At 39.8% G+C, this 16,961-nt stretch overlaps 1 protein-coding gene across 3 annotated transcripts in view; it reads left to right on the top strand.

Annotated features, from left to right (window-relative positions):
* arap2 (ArfGAP with RhoGAP domain, ankyrin repeat and PH domain 2) overlaps nt 1–16,961 on the top strand; it is a 186,081-nt gene that overhangs the window by 143,066 nt on the left and 26,054 nt on the right. For all 3 annotated transcript variants that reach the window (XM_085349547.1, XM_085349548.1, XM_085349549.1), the window contains exons 18-23: nt 6,480–6,543; nt 7,111–7,274; nt 7,939–8,151; nt 8,370–8,475; nt 11,590–11,737; nt 14,195–14,272. In XM_085349547.1, coding sequence (XP_085205673.1) covers nt 6,480–6,543; nt 7,111–7,274; nt 7,939–8,151; nt 8,370–8,475; nt 11,590–11,737; nt 14,195–14,272 — 773 coding nt within the window. The remainder of the gene's footprint in view (nt 1–6,479; nt 6,544–7,110; nt 7,275–7,938; nt 8,152–8,369; nt 8,476–11,589; nt 11,738–14,194; nt 14,273–16,961) is intronic.

Below are 16,961 nucleotides of genomic sequence, written 5' to 3'. Positions count from 1 at the left end.
GCAACTACCAAATACCACAAATGAGTGCAATCGCTTGTTGACCACTGGTTTTCCTACTTGCAGGGATATCGCAAACCTTTTTTGCCGGTGTGACAAGCGTCATAAAATTGTGAACCTTTTTTTTAGTAGCCAGTAAAAGTGACCTTTAAATCGACTGAAGAAATTGAAACTGGCCATCACGTGTGATAAGTAAACCAAACACAGAAATCATACATATTGCACAGTCACACAGTAGGTACCTGCCGATCACAAAGTAACCACACCCCAAATAATACCCCGCTTTATTGTCTTTACTGTAAATTAGAGCTGGGCGATATGAGATTTTTTCATATCACGATATGTTTTTTTCATTTCAGGCGATAACGATATCTATCACGATATAAGCCAAATAACTATATTTGTAAGATTTAAATGTGCCGTTGCTCACAAGTAAAATGTGAAATAATCAGCAGCTTGTTTTTAAATATTTATTTCCCATAATAAGTTCAACAGGGTAGATATACTTAAGGAACATGAGACTTTTTCAGATAAATAAAGGCAAATATTGCAAACTACACAAAAGGCAGCCGCTAAAGCGTTTAAGTTTCAAAATAGAACAAACGAAACAGACTAAATTGTCAATTCCACTTAGAAACAAAATATTAATTCTAAAAATAAATCTTAGTTTGTTTTACAGAAGAACAGACAAAACTGACTAACTTTTGTCAATATCAAATAAACTGAGAACTAAAAAGAAATTCTCAATCTCTCCTTGTTGTATAGCTGAGCTTTTCAAACAGTTTTAACAGTTACTTTAGTCTGACAAAAGCCGAATGACGAATTAGCGCTTCCAGTCAGAGACTGAGGCTACGTCCACACGTACACGGGTATTTTTGAAAACTGAGATTTTCCGTTTTCGTTTTAAAAAATAATCCCGTCCACACATAAAGGGAGAAATGAAGGAAAACGCTGCTATGAACATGCCAAAGCAGCAGGTGGCGCTAGATTCCTAACCGTGCAGAAATGTTGGCCAATCAGAAGTCTAGAAGCCTCGGTGGGAAAAAGTAAACAAAGCTGGGGCATAGAAGCAGAACCGAGTCGTATGTGTGGAGGGACAGTAACTGTGTGTATATGTAAGCATTTAAACACTGCAGAGAGTAGAATTAACAGTAACAGTATTGTAGAAATTCATTTCACCGAAACAATAACGTGGCGCACAGTGTGACGCATGCACCAGTTTATTGTATTTCCAGACTTGCTTTCGGCACAATTTACAGTGCACGCTACTCTGTTTTTTGTCAGACTTGAAATAGCCGAAATACCTTCAAACTACGGAACTTCTATGGCTCTTCCGTTCGACAATCTCTCCGGCATTGGAACCATCATCGGTTTTCTCTTCGGTCACGCTCGGTTGATTTTTCTAGTCGGCACACTCATTTCCTCCATTACGCGCTGGCTGCTTCCCAAACAAACACACGTGCGGCTTGGCACTTGTGCTGTACGTAACAAGTCACGCGACGTGACGCTGCGGCTGTAATTGGTTCAGCTCTGCGCTACTGAATTTGGATCAGCTGACCTTTTTTTTTTTTTAAGAGGACAAGAGCGGCGAGGTCTATCGCGATAGCTTAATTTCTCTATCGAGTAAAAGTTATATCGCGATACATATCGTTATCGTTCTATCGCCCAGCTCTACTGTAAATAGTTCCATATTTTTCAAAATGAATATCTGTATGCTATAACAGTGATTGAGACACAGACAGTAAAAAAGATGAATATAGCTTGTGGAAGTCCCTTAAACCTGCATTTTTTTAATGGTCAGCAGGGGGCGACAACTCTAGTTGCAAAGCCTTTTGGCTGCATAGAAGTATATGGAAAAAGGGCCCTCTACTCTCTTGCTTAGTGAGCTCAGTAAACACGATCCTGATGATTTGAGTCGTTTACAGTTCATATTGAATAAAACATAAAGTTAATTTTTAAGTGTTGGTCAGTATTTGAGTCAGAAAGAAGATAAGTCGAGATCAGTGGCTACCAACTTGTCAATTGCAAGTCATTAGCCAATAAGCATGCAGTGTTATCAATCCTACAGTCTGATTCATGATAGCTATGCTCATCTTTTATTGTATGACTGAGATGAGTCATTTTTCTAAAACATATAAATAGTCTGACAAACAGACTTTTATTTACAGTATCTTTCCATGCCATAGACAACCAGCAGGAGTTGCAAGTACAGGGAAAAAATAAAAACAATCCACTTTCTTTCTTTCCAGTTGTATTTACTGACAGCTCAGTTCCTAAAACACCACCGTGTGTAATCAGACCCGAAGCCCTGCAGAGGTGGGACGGTCATATTGTGAGCTTATCACATAATACTTGTAAAAATAAAAAGGGGAATCAAAATGCGCTAATGGAAATGTGGATTTAAAATTGCTCACATTTTGTGAACAAAAACTTAATGAAAATTTCCTCCAGGAAGCTCAGCGCAAATTAAAGAGAGAACAAGGCCGCAGAATTAGTTCCTTATCACACAAACATATTAAGTAATAAAAAATTTCCAACTGAGCTGTAAGATGGATAAAAGAGGATTGCTGTGTGTTTGTTCAAACGGCTATGACAAGTGTTTTACATTTACCTGATAACACTGTTAATAAACCTCTCTCAAGTCAATATCAGTCTCTGAAGTTCTTTGCTTTCCCCTTTTGTTGCTTGGATCAGAATGAAACACTGCGCCCTTGAAAATCTGCCAAAGAAAATAAAAAGCAAATTACTTGTTAAGAGAGACTTTTGGGGATTAATAGTTTTTGCTGTTTAGCTCAACATACAAAGGCCTATACGAGTACAAAGGATTTGCTAGCCAAAATAACACTGTGATGTGTAATGCTTTTACCAGTCGTCTATCTCGCTTGTGCCAACAAATTGAATTGTGTCTGTACAGATTATTGATCAGTCTGTTAAATATTCAGTAGAGGAAATTGAAAAGTTTTTTTCTTGTCACTCTAAAGTAATGACAGTTATGGATATTTCACACAAAGAATAAACTACACACATAGGAATTCTTATTTTTTTCCCCTCAGGGTACCGAGAGTCTGACTGAACCAGATTAATAGTGGGGTTAGTTTTAGCACGACTGAAAGCAAAGGGTAGAAAAAGGTAGAAAATCAATATAACTCGACTTGTATAGCTTTCCAATTTATAGATTATATCTTGTTTGTTTAATCCTGGAGAAACAAAGTGTGAAGGACACTCTAAAGTTGAGTTAAAGTAACCAGCAGTCCTTGTAGAAGCACGTCTTTCCCGTCAGCAGCCAGCTTATTGCCATCGAACAGTTATTTTAGGACCGAGCTCCTGCCTAAATCAATGAGGCGAGAGCCATAAGTTTTATTTCAGAGGTCACCGGGATGCAAAAACCTTCCCACAAAACGCAGTTTGAAAGTGTTTATCTTCCAAATGATGTTCCTCCTCTGTGTACACAGCATTAACTTAACATTGTGTGCCAACCAGTCCATCACCCTTAGCTTATTCTACCAGAGTCCTAAATAAATACAATGATTGATTTTTGATTAATTAAAAATCCAATACTCCAAAGTATCTATGGATTTTCATAAAACGTATATGTTATTTATATACTTGTGTATACTTGTGTATGCTTTGCCTGATTTTGCTGCTTACCGTGTTTGTGGTGTTCCAAAAACATGTGTTACACAGTGCCCTCCGGTGGGCAAACTATGCAACATCAACACATAACAGAAGCTCTTTACTTTTAAAACTTTCACTTTCAAATTGGCCAATAGAAAGTAATAGCAATAACAGCAGCCTGCTGATAAATTGGTCAGGCTCAAATCATGTACCTCAGTCCTCAATCACAGAGAACTAGTCTTGTTGGGGACCATCTGGCAACAACCGGTAGTTAGGGAAAAATGAGTCATTGCCAGAGGTTGCTGCCCCTTTAACACAGGCCTGGTAGAGACTGGTCACTTGGTAAACATGTATATTTCCTGACCAGTTAGCGACTGATTGCTTGCAGTCGCTAGCATGAAACTGGTCACACAGAAGTGCACAGCGCTGTACTGAAAACCTTGTGATTTTTTTTGGTCCTCAGTAGGTTGCCGCGGTCACCAATAGTTTGCATGGAAGATCTCAGCTAGTCTGCAAACACTCGCAAATTACTTGCCAACTAGTAGTGAAAAATACAATGCAAACAGGAAACGGAGAACATTTACCTTCATAGGCAAGGTGTGTAAAGCGCTTTGAGTGCTCAGAGTAGAAAAGCGCTATATAAGAACCACTTCATTTACCATAGAGAAATTGCACTTTTTCAAATGTTTTGGTAGCAGCAATACGTTTTACTTGTGTCGAAAATTATCCGTTTCCAGTTTGCATTATACTTTATTTTACAGATAAGCTAGCATCTTCCATGGCGACACCCACTAACCACCCACCAATTGGTTGGGCAATGTATATGTTTAGTGATCAGATTTTTCTAGGTGGTCACCAGCTGGTGTCTAGGCCTTAGTAACTGTGGTTTTAAGTAAATAATATTTAAATAAGTTGGTAAACTATGGATTCTCCTATATATTTCTATGCAGGACACTTTGAGTGCCACATCCCTGCTGTTACAAGCTATAGCACACGTATAGGATAGCTTTTTTATGGATACAGTCAGCCAAGAAGAAACCAAATACACTCTTATATCCATCTGTACTTTAGTAATGAGTAGATACGCCCACCACCACACTATAGAAACTGAATTTCAACTACACACAAAATTTTGACCATCTGATTGGCTGTTTGGGGCCAGCGCTGCTATTTTTACTGTTACTTACTAGATTTCTACACAGGATTTGTCTCTGTGAGGAGAAACGAAGCGAAAACACTCATTTCCCCCCGATTTTTAATCTTCTGTAACAAAGCATGTAATTGTATAGCAAGTGTTTCTACTGAGGTACAGACCAATCTCCAAAATTCAACTGTCACAGTCTGGCGAGAGCAGACTGTATGTATTGTGAAGAGTGGACCCAAAATGCAGACACCAAGGAACTTGGATCAAAACTTGAGTATCAACAAAAAGCGAGCCGTTTAATGAGGCTGGCAGAAAAGGTACAAATAAAGGGCAAGGCAAACAGAAATAAAACTAACATTAACCTAAACTGGGAGAACTAAACAAACAACATGGAAAAACCTGGACATGAAACCTAGAAACATGGCATGGAGAACATGGCGTGAACAACAGACGACCTGACAATCACACACTGAAAACAGAGGACTTAAATACACAGGAGGTGATTAGGGGAAGTGGAGACACATGAGGAAACAGCTGGCACACATGAACATAATGACGTCACAGTGGGAGAGTAAAACTGAACATGATGAACACAGAACACCAGACCTCTTCACAATAAAACAGGAAACATAATGAGACATAGACATGACAACCCGAACTTGACAACGTAAGACACAGACATGAAACGCATGAAGAGCAGGGGAGATTTAACATGGTTGGAAACACGAGGGGAAAATAATAACTAGAAACACTTAGGCATAATAATACAAACTTGATAACAAATAAACTTAGGAAACCTGATAAGCTTAAACATACACTATGAACATCAAAAGAACTGAAACTCAAAACACTGGGTCATAAGACCCAGGACCGTGACATCAACAGTTCTTTAAGGTGAAGTCCTGCTTCTTTTTTCGATTTTGTATCTTTCTGTCTATATATGTGAGCACAACCAGTGCTCGAGTGTGATGAAAGTGCCAGATGTTGTTGCTAGGAGATTTGTGCAGAGCCTCATATCTTTTTTTGTACTTTCTCTGCTGCGTGTGATTGTTGCTATGATCCAAGCAGCTGTTTGAAGCCCCAGAAGAGATTATGGCAGAGCGCTCGAGTCCCTGAGCCCAGTTTCTGTGGATCATACACTCTTATTCCGATTTCAAAAGATTGATTCTGCAAAAGAGGAATGCCAGTAACCTTGTATCTGTTTTCCTTTCCTTTCTGTCTTTTATTTGATGTCTTAAATCCTGCGCACAGTGCAATCTTGTTTAGTTGCATTTCAACCAAATTTATGTAAACCTTGATGACAAATGAAACCAGTGTTTACGCCCCACTTCCCTCGCTTGTTTAACTCGGCCGTCAGACGCTCGCACACAGCCTGAAATCATGTTTCCCATTACAACAAGGAAACGCTATTAACTCCAATGCATTTGGCATTTTCCATCACTGCACTGTTTTCTCACTTATCTCATTTTCCCAGTGTATACCTACACCTTTGAAAAGCCCAGTCAGATATGTCTAGATATATTTTAGCAGGGTGTTATTTAACTGATTTAAACAGCAAATGTATACTTAAGAGCCGATGAATGAATGCATCACCTCTCAAGTTCCATGGCGAAAGTTTTCTCAGGCTTTGGAGTGAGATCAAATAATTCTAAAGATGTTGCTCATTTGAATGTATGCCTGCATTTTCTAAACCTTGTTGCCTTTTTTTTTAACCCCACTCCAGCTGTCTCCACACATACTGAGGGTGAGGACAAGATCCAAGTCCTGCTGATGGTGGCGTGTGGAAGGTATGTCTCTAAGGGGGGGAGAGGGAGAGGAAAAAAGCCTGTGCTAATTGGAACTGTATTAGCAATACAGCAACAATATGCTTTATGCGGTCCTGTTAGCTTCAACTCAGCCTTTTGTCTTGTTAGTCCAAATGCACCTTACCTACTGTAACCATCCAAGGTAATTAAAACCTCGCCTCAGTTAGAGAGAAGGTGTGAGATGGCACGTAGCATCGCAGGCCTCGCACAAGCCAACCAGTTTAGTCTCGCTTTTAGCGTTGTGCAATAAAACTTTGTCTTTAATTGCTGTTTGTTTGTATGTTTTTTTTTTTCTTTCTTTCTTTTTTTTTTTGATCAAACCTACTGGGAAACCAGCGGTTGTTTATAGACGTGTGTTCTGTAGAAGCTCTTTGGATTCCTTTAATCATGTCGGTTGTTAATTTAATGACTTAGCAGCGCGTTTCTAAATATATGAACTTAAGGTCATCGAATAGGAAGCGCCGTGTTGTACGGGCAAATCACAGGATGGCATTCTTCACCAGTAATTACTGTGTTTCTGTCTCTCTTTTTTCACATATATATAAATAGAACAGTTTACATTCATGGCTTCAACAAGATGGATTTCACCGTGTGGCACTCTGCTATCAAACTGGCTGCTGGCACAGACGGCAATGCGCTCGGCGACCAACAGCTGACTAAAAACGGTGTTCCTATTATAGTCGACAGCTGCATTGCTTTTGTCACTCAGTATGGTGAGCTACATTGTATCTCTCAGCTAAAAGAGTTTGTTGTTTTTCTGCATTACTATTATTATGATTTCCCCTTGAGCAGCTGATTCATCCAGTGCACTGTGTTGCGATGAGAGTTTCATGCTTTCTAATGTTGTCTGGCAATGCGCTGCCATTATCCTATCTCTTCCCTTTTAAAAAAACAGTTTTAGAAGTGTGGAAAATAAATGTAGCACAACTGCACTCTGCTGTTAATCAGAGGAACGCTCCATACAAAGTTAGAAACTGCATCATACAGAGTTCTGGCTTGGTTAATGTATGGTAACTGTGGACTTTTACAGTGTCACGGTAAGTAGTGTGCTGTATAATGAGGGATTGGAATAAAAGTTAACTCTGAGTGAGACTGTGAAATGGCACAGAAGGTTAATATACCTTGCACTGACAATTTTATTCCACCTGCAATTTAGATTCAAATGTGCTTATGCAACGTTGTTAAATCCTACAAGTCACACTGTCCATAAGGCTGCTTACTTTTCTATAAATGCATCCTGTCATATAGAAAATCTACATGCTGTCATTTTCTCTTGGAGATGCTACACGGCAGAGCTATTTGTCATTTGGATAGAACATGTGCAGAAGGAAGGTGGCGATTTCTTATTAATCAGCTGTCTTCTGACACTGTACCCAGGTTTGTGCCAGGAGGGAGTCTACCAGAGGCCTGGGAATCCTGGTCGAGTGTCTCACCTCCTGGAGGAGTTCACCCATGATGCCCGTAATGTGAAGCTGAGGGAGAAGGAGCACCAACTTCAGGATGTGACTGACACGCTGAAGAGCTTCTTGTCTCAGGCAGAAGATGCACTACTGACCAAGGAGCTCTATCCATACTGGGTGTCAGCTCTGGGTGTGTGAGCTTTCTGGCATGTGGGATGTCAAACACTATAAAGTCTGCAGAGTTGTAGGAAAGAGAGAAATGCACAAGTCCACCATGCTAAACTGTGTGAATTTGCAGAGTAATTTTAAACATATTGTAAAAACCCTTTTGTGGCATGTGTTTGAACATAAGCTTTTGTACTTGTGTTTATTCATTTTATTATATTTCTTCTCTGCTTGGTTCGGTAGATGAGAAGAGCGAAAGGCAGAGAGTGAAGAAGTACTCCGCTTTCATAGAGAGCTTGCCAAAGATAAACAGGTCAACCCTTGAAGCCCTGCTGCAGCATCTTTACAGGTAAAAACGCACGAGATCACAGGCATCGAGCTCTGACATGTTTAGCATTTGTGTTAGTGAAGCTGTTTTATTACAAAGGTCAACTTTTACATTCTGGGAGGGAAACTTTAAGGGTTTTTAAAAACTCGAAACCCGAGGCGCAAAGACGACTTAAACAACATTGTGTTAATAAAAATAACACAACACAGTAAATAAGATGATAGAGCTGGTTTCTAACCACTAACCCTGTACTCTAAAATGCATCTTCTATTTATGTATGCTCGCTATCCACACTAATTATGTGCTACAGATGGAGCAGTGGAAACTGCTGCACCTACACAGTGCAGACAGAGTGGGTGAGACACAGACAGAGAGACCAGGGACTATTTTTTAATAACCATAAATAAGTGGAAGGATATCAGCCTACCAGATAAACCTGTTGAAAATCCTAGCATTTGCCAGATTCCTTATTTCGCTGTAGTTTTTTGTAGCTGTTTTTATGCATGGAAAACAGCTAAGCTCATAAGCTAATTAGCTGCATTAGCTAACCAAATTTATCCTACCTGTGCTTAGACTTCACAGGGAGGTATATATTTTTTCTGCTATAATCTAATTTTATTTAAATGTTTGTGTTTAAACAAACTTTCATTCTCTAAAAAATTATGTTCAGTGGAAGGGAAAACAGTGCTGAATGCTAAGAAGATAGCCTTAGCCGTTTAAAAGTAGCACATCTAGCTGTTTCAGAGCATCACCACACAGCTAGTTAGCAGCTAAAAGCTAAATGAACCTATTTGTTAGCAAGCTAATGTTGCTAGTCAGTGCTGAGATTTGGCTTTCAAACATTACTCATAGCTTTCTGGATTATATGTATTTTACATATTTTGCAAAGTGCAGTCCAAATGCCGTAGCATCAGCTTACACAGATATAGTAACTGTTAGGAATAAAATGATTAAATAAAGCTGGTTTTTATGATTTTTATATACACATTGCGATTTGCTCATGAAAGAGTTAGCACTGTGTTTTTTTTTGAGGGTGGGAAGCTTCATTCAGCGCTATGACTGAATTGAATTATTGTGATTGATGTAGAGTGCAGAGGTTTTGCAACATGCTTACTTATCATGACTAGTTAACAGTTAGGATGATTTTTAACTTGGCGCCGAGCTACCTCAATGAGCTTCTCAGGTTACACCTGTCAGAGCACTTAGATCTGCTACCCAAATTCTTCTGGAGCAACCTCGTTCTCGGCTGAAGTCTCGCGTTTGCTGTAGCTGCCCCGGTCTTATGGAACAACCTTCCTGTCGCTATCCGGGCGTCTGACTCTATGCCACTGTTTAAATCACGGCTTAAGACTTATTTGTTTAATCTTGCCTTTCCACCTAGTTAACACTTGGTGTGCGCTGGTACATTTTTTATGCTTGTGAACTACTTTTATATCTTATGATTGTCAAGGTTTTTATAATTGATACGTGCCAGGTCCTTTCTCTTTTCCCTCCCATCTCCCTTTTCCTATTTTATTTTTGTCAAGCACCTTGGTATACCCTTGGTTTTTTAGTGTGCTTTATAAATAAAGTTTATTATTATTATTATTATTTTTGTCTGAGCAGAATGTCCCGAACTTAGACAAACATGACATTTGGATCCTTGAGTTATCAGTAACAAAAAATGCCCACGGCACACACAGGCAAAGTTGAGTGCCAGACAACTTAAGTTTTGCCATCCATTGTTTCACTTTTTATCACTGGTATCAACTTCTGTCTCCTGGGGCCAGCAGCACAATGTAGCAGTTAGTCATCTTTTGGTTGTTAGCAGATGGATATGACACGAAAACATCTTCACGCAGTGTAAAGTCAAAGGAGAACCAGGGTCACATCTGCATGACCCAGCATCTTCGTGATGCACAAGTTTTTCTCTTACTTACTGCAGCAAAGTTCAAAACCAGCCTAATTAGTTCGACCACTTTTGCAGCAACTTGTTGGCACTAATTGGGATTAAAAACCCATTCTTTGATAGCTACTTTGCAATATTATGCATTTGTAAGTTGTCCTAATGTTCTTATCTGACCTTGTTGCTGATGAAACAAGTGTGGCTCTGCAGAGGCCGCTCTGCATCACAGACAAAACGAGCATAGCGGTTCAAAGGTCATGAGGCCCGAGCGGCCCTCTGGTTGCTGCTTGTCGCCTGCTGATTAGCTGCATTGTTTCCTCTATTCCCCTAATGACCCCCGTTTTTTTTGTTTGCTTTTTTTCCCTCCATCTGACCAATACTGTTAAATATTCTTTCAAATTAAGTCTGTTTGCTGAACAGTGAATGCACTGAAAAGTTGTTGTGGGGGAAAAACAAACCAAGCTGAGAAGAAAAAGATTGTTTTTGTGAAGTAACAGTGTCCTTCGGTTGAAAGCGATGAATCAATTCCATATTGTTTCTAGCGAGCGCTGGCATTTTTCAACTGAGACAGATTGTGTGGCTCATTATTAAAGACTCAGGCAATTAGCAAACACATAGCTGAGGTCTACAAAACGAGCGGCGCTATTTCTGGCTGTGCGCTGCTTTTTGTTTCTTTTCATGAAAATCATATATTTTTCCCTCAGTTGGTTACACCGCTGAATTCTCTACTTCTTCACCTCTGGATAATTTGAACTGTGGAGATTTCTAGTAATAAATTACAGCCGTCTCGTGCGTTGTGGACTGAAACTACTGATTTACTGTTTGTTTTACCTGGAGTGGAAATGCAGAGACAAACAACACAGAAGATACAGAACCAAAGAAAAAGCTTGCACAACTTTGATACTGTGCTGCAGCTACAAAAACCCCTTCTTCCACCTCTTATGTTGTTTTTTAAATATAAGCACACTGCTGTCTTCGTGTATCATTCACTCGATTTCCCTTGGAAACCTGCAGTGGATAGATTTAGCTCCTTTTGATATAGATTGTTTAGAGAAGACTTAATTGACTTGATGCTTAATTTGGAGCGAGGCCCGATGTTTCATTCAGCTCTCTGTGTGCTCGTGCCACAGCGAGTAGTATGAGTGGGCTTTAGAGGCCACGAGAGCGATTCAGCAAAAGATATGAGCCACTCGTGTCGACCTGCGGGTACATTAAGGGATTTTCTAAGCATGTTTCTCTCTGTTATTCAGGATCCAGCAATGCTCCCACCTGAACCGCATGCCAAGTGAAAAACTGGCTTCCGTTTTCTCCTCCTGCCTGTTCCAGACTCGAGGACAAACCACACAGGAAATTAGTGTGGTCCACGACCTAATCAGCAACTACATTACGCTCTTCAGTGTAAGTCTGAAATGTTCTTGTGGGGTTTTCTTTTCTTTTGTGTTGATAACCACGAAAAACCGATTGGACTGAGCTCAGCTGCTTGACATGGATCTTCCTCTTGTACCTTAGATAACATCCAGTTTTTATCACATAAACACACATTGCACAAGTTATAAAAAAAACAAACAACCAAAAAACAAAAACAAGACGGTTGGTACATTCAGTAATATTCAACTCAGGTTATTGCCGCGTTGTGTTATTGCCAAATGTACGCTGCACAGACAGGTGGCACAGATTATATTAATAAAGGAAAAACAGGTCACCTAGAACAGAAAAGTAACAGTGGACTCTGTGGTTCAGGACATGTTTGGTCGAAGTAAAAAACGAGCCCAGCCTTGTAAAGCTCTCTTCTATATGTGTGGAGTCTTTCTGGTATCACCAATATATCTGATGCTATCTTTAGGACTAAACGGCCATTTTTTCTCTTGTTTCTTGTTTTCTGTTGTTGGGTTAAACAACTTTTAACTGTGATTAAAGTTAATGTGCTGTTTATCTTTCGTTCCTGGCTCACGTGATTATAATCTGGACTTCTGCTTGTTAAACAATATAAAGAAATGCAGATGCCTCCATACGATCCTCTTATACCTCAAATGAACAACAAGGTACCCTAGCAGATTAATAATAGTCAGACACTGGTAATAAATGACATAAATAGCTTTGTATTTGTGGTTTAATATATATAGAGAATTTATCGTTTGTACTTTTAAACATTGCAGAGGACTTTGAACTGTAGAAGAAGCAAAGACATCCTCACTTTTTAGACCTGCTTTGCTTTGAGCTGAGCTTCAAACCCATGGGAGTTTACATTTCATATGATGCATCTTACATGAATCAGTCTCTCAAGTTAAAACTTGTCCGCGACCTCCTTGCGACTAAGAAATATCAGTGGTTTCCATGTGATTGCATTGAATGTCTTCACACAGTAGTTACCATGACACACTTTTGATTGGAGGGTAATTACCCAGGTTGCCTAGTTGGACCAACATGCTCCAGGTAACCGTTGTCCAACTCGGACCGACAGCAGTCACTCTCAGACATATTGGCCAAGGTTTGCAAGTAATTATCATCTAATTTATAAATGCAGACAGATTGACAACATAATGCAATTAATTAGAGTCACACTTGAGTGTAACTCATGTGTGGCGCCTCTCTTTGCAGTAAGGCACTTCAATTAACTGGTTGCCAACTGGGTGTATTCCCATGATATTCCTATATTTTGGGAATTCTCCACACCGTGAAGGCAGCGTGGTGTTTTCTGTTTTTGTTTTTTTTTAAGGATAAAAATCTGGCCTTCATTTGAAAACTGGGTGAAGAGTCGGAAAAATATAGATCTTATCCTGCGAACGCTGTCATGTTTCGCACAGTCAGTGTCAGACGTGTTTATCATTCATCCTGTAACACAGGATAGAAGCTGTAATGAATGTGTAGACAATCAATGGCTGAGTAAAAAAACCGAAACAAAGTATCCAGATATTACCATATTGCATATCTAAACCAAGCTGCAGGCATGACTTTATTTACACTCTCTTACAACCATCTGGGGAGCTGAAGTGTTGTTGCCAAATCTCCACAACAGGCTTGACTTTGCTGATGTGTGGATGGGAAAGAGGGGGGGGAGCTCAGGATCAATGTTACCCTTGGAGAGCTGCCTGGCTTATGGGATACGCAGCACCGACTGACTGTTAATTCCCTTCGGAACGCCCGGATCCCTCTTTTTCTAACGTAAAAGGAGGTTCATTCACTCCAAATCGGTTGGCGACGCCATCATTCGCATGACAAATAGCCATTAAGCCCAACCAATCATGAGCCCAATAGCGCCGAATACGCTCAGTGTGACCATAAAACGAGAGACGCTTCGCCAATTAAAGCACCAGTTCTGTGGTGGCTTCTGTCGACGGCGCCCATTATCAGGCCTAAACACACACACATACACGCGATGAGTTTCCCAGTTTGTTTGGATTTTATTTTCAACCCCAATCTTTGCTGCCACTCGTATAACTCCAAAGGAAATTGTTCTCTGAAAATGATAATGATGTTTAAAAAAAAAAGTTGGATTGGAGAAAAAAAAGTCATTTCCCACACAGAGCTTTATGAAAGAAGAGAGTATTCAGTGTCGAGCACTCATCGCAGCCAACTTTCTCTTTCAAAATGAGGTTTTAGAAGTGTTAGCTGAGCAGCTCACTCTTTCCCAGGTTTAATCTGCTCCTCCACGTATCGCATTTAAGCGCTGAAATTAATATGACCATCAAAAATGGCTGCAGGATTCTATCAAGCAAGATGATGTTTCTCAAGTGCGGTTTATCTGATTAGAAACTTTTCTCTGGCTCAGTCTGAATTGACGTGTGTTTGTGTGTGTGTGTGTGTGTGTGTGTGTGTGTGTGTGTGCGTGTGTGTTTTGTGATGCTTTTTCAACAGGTCAGTGAAGACCAGGTGCAACAGATGGAGAGAGAGAATAGCTTCATCACACGCTGGAACGACAAGAAGGACACGACAGTAGGTCGACCCGCAGAACCCGAATGGAAATCACAAATGGGTGTTCAGTGTGTGTGTGTGTGTGTGTGCATTGATTTGCCTGCGTGCGTCAGGGACTCTAAAATGTGGGATTCGTTTGAACAGGTTTCCTGTTTTTCTGGCAGAAATGAAGGGAGAGGCAGGAGCAGGCGGGTGAGGAAAAAGGGCTTTGTTCCTGTTAACCTTTACAGCAGGTACTTTATGCCTGGATGCCTCAGCCGAGAAAAACATTTGGTTCAGATAACTGTGGAGGAAAAAAAAAGAGTTACTCAGTGGAAAGCAAGTGCTATTAGAAAGCCGTCGGAGGTGAAAATTGGGATGAGGTTTTGATTTTGGATGTGAATTCGGAGGTCTTAAAATAGGAAAGTTATTAGTTTTTTCATTAAGAGCAATTATTTAGTGTAATTACAAGTCAGCGTGGAGAACATTTCTCTGCGGAGATAATAGGTATGTTTATTTTAGGGATGATTTGAAATTTTAGCAAAGTTAAAAACTTTGCTTAAAGTCATTTAATGTTACATTAACCATCTTGTTTTACTGACTCTGTTTGATCGTTTATGATCACTCGCTGGCTTTGCTGTAAAGGCCACTGCCAGACCGTGGAGCAAAAGCTAAAGCGCAATTGAAGTCGGTCTGTGCCTGATACGAAGGTGAAAAGTTTAAAGCAGTAAACTGAAATGTCCATAATATTGATCTTTGTTATGCAGAATCGCCTTCCACTTGCACTCCGCTTCTAGAAATATGGAAAAAGTTGGTAAAGATGAGATTTCCCACCCACAGATAAATGCCACTCTTGTGGTTATGTATGCATGGGGTGTATTTATAGTGATGTGTGGCTCAGCTTTACATAAGCCATCATGTAAAAAACAGCACTTCAGTTGCATTTTTTTTTTCAACAGGCTATCTGAAAATGGTAAAAACTGCTTTTCAGCTCTGGGTTGTTACCAAAAGGGCAGAACTCTATTAAATGCAACGGTCATCATTCATCCTGTTTTTTTTCTAAACAGCAACTGTTTCAGGATAATGTTGCATTATTATAAAAACCATCAACATTCAGTCTATAGATTCCTCTGGAGTGGAATTAATCAACAAACTCAAGAATGTGAGAATTAATTTTTATCCTGCACGGGTGGGTGCTGCTTCCATCTCTGCAAAGTCGAGCAAACCTTTAAAAAGAGAAGCAGCTAAATAAAGCTCCTGAGACACAGGAGTAGATTTCACAAAAAACTTTTATAAGAGCATGCTGACCTTTGTTAATTAGCACTAAAGTATAATGTACAACTGAATCTAATGGAATATAGCTTCTAAAGTATTGGGGGTAAGATAAATCACCAAATTGACTGGGGTGTTGATGCCAGTTTTCATGTCACTTCATCATAAAGAGCTTTGAACAGCGTCAGCCAGCATGGCTGTAGTCTAAAGAAGAAACTGAGCGACTGTGTGTGTAGCCTAGGCAGAAGCTGAAGTATGAATAAGAAGCTTTGCAGGACAAATGGCTCTTGGGTTTTCACTCGAAAACCACGAGACGATTGTCTCAGAGGACTCGGGGCCCTCCAGGTGAAGGTTCTGACCTCATCTGTTTCGTCTTCAAGGAAGAATGGCAAGAAGACAGCCAGCAAGTGGATAGTATAGTTCGACTTAGGGAGTGAGTAAATCAGTGATATAATGAGGTGCGAGACATTGTCATGCCTTTTAAATTCGAAGTGCCACTTGAAAAATCGATGCTTGCATTTACAGCCAGGCCGAGGACGGCTTTGGTTAGAGAGATTAGAAATGGCTTCATTCTTTACTCCATAATCTCCTTAAAACCCTTTAAAACATTTAAACTTCCCTTTCCTTTTCTCTACAGTAATCAGCATGTTTTTTCCCCTTTAATTATCTTGCAGCCCACAGCTGTAATGTTTGTAAAGTGGTCCTGGTATTCCTCCCAATACACAACAATGAAGGGGAAGGAGGAAAGCAAGATGGCCCCATATCTGTGTGTGACATTTTCACAATTACAGCTTTAGCTCCATTGGTTTGAATGACTGTAATTTTTGTGTCATTTGAGGGCCACAGGAGTCAGAAGTGGCTTCCTTCCCTCTTTTCAATGCGATAGTTCTCCCAGCACAAAGCCAATAATAGACCTCAGTTCACCTGCACATTAAAATGACAAAAGAAAAGTAACTGTAATTTCAAGATATCTAAGAAAAAAGAACCCTTGTCGTGCCCACTTAGTTGTTAATTCTCTTGAGACAGATTACTGCTCCCGCTGCATTGCCAGAAATCCAGATTAGGTGCTATAGCTATGACCCTGTATCTCAAAAATATAAATTCATTTTCACGTTTTCACTTAACTTTTTTAGTTTTTCACACTGCCGCTTTTTAATTTGATGAGCAGAGGATTAAAGCTCCAGCACTTGGAGAAAGGTGCTGTGATTTGTACCGACAAGCGAGACATTACTTGGAATTTGACCTCTTTGATGTCGGGCAGATTTAAAAACTCTTTTTTTAAAAATTTTGCATAGCTTACATTGAATTAGAAAACTCTCTTCTTCTCTTTGTGTTTCTGCAAGTGAAAAATGAAAGTCAGAGTTACGGGGATTATTTCTGAAACGTGCATGTTTCACATCATCAATCAAATTTTAATATTACGCAAAAACAACCTGAGTAAACACAAAATTCAGTTTTT

Source organism: Diplotaxodon limnothrissa, linkage group LG3 (assembly GCF_057381915.1).
Source record: "Diplotaxodon limnothrissa isolate DT_005_m linkage group LG3, D_limnothrissa_male_GT1.1, whole genome shotgun sequence".
Taxonomy (NCBI): Eukaryota; Metazoa; Chordata; class Actinopteri; order Cichliformes; family Cichlidae; genus Diplotaxodon; species Diplotaxodon limnothrissa.
This window is presented reverse-complemented; position numbering and strand designations above follow the sequence as displayed.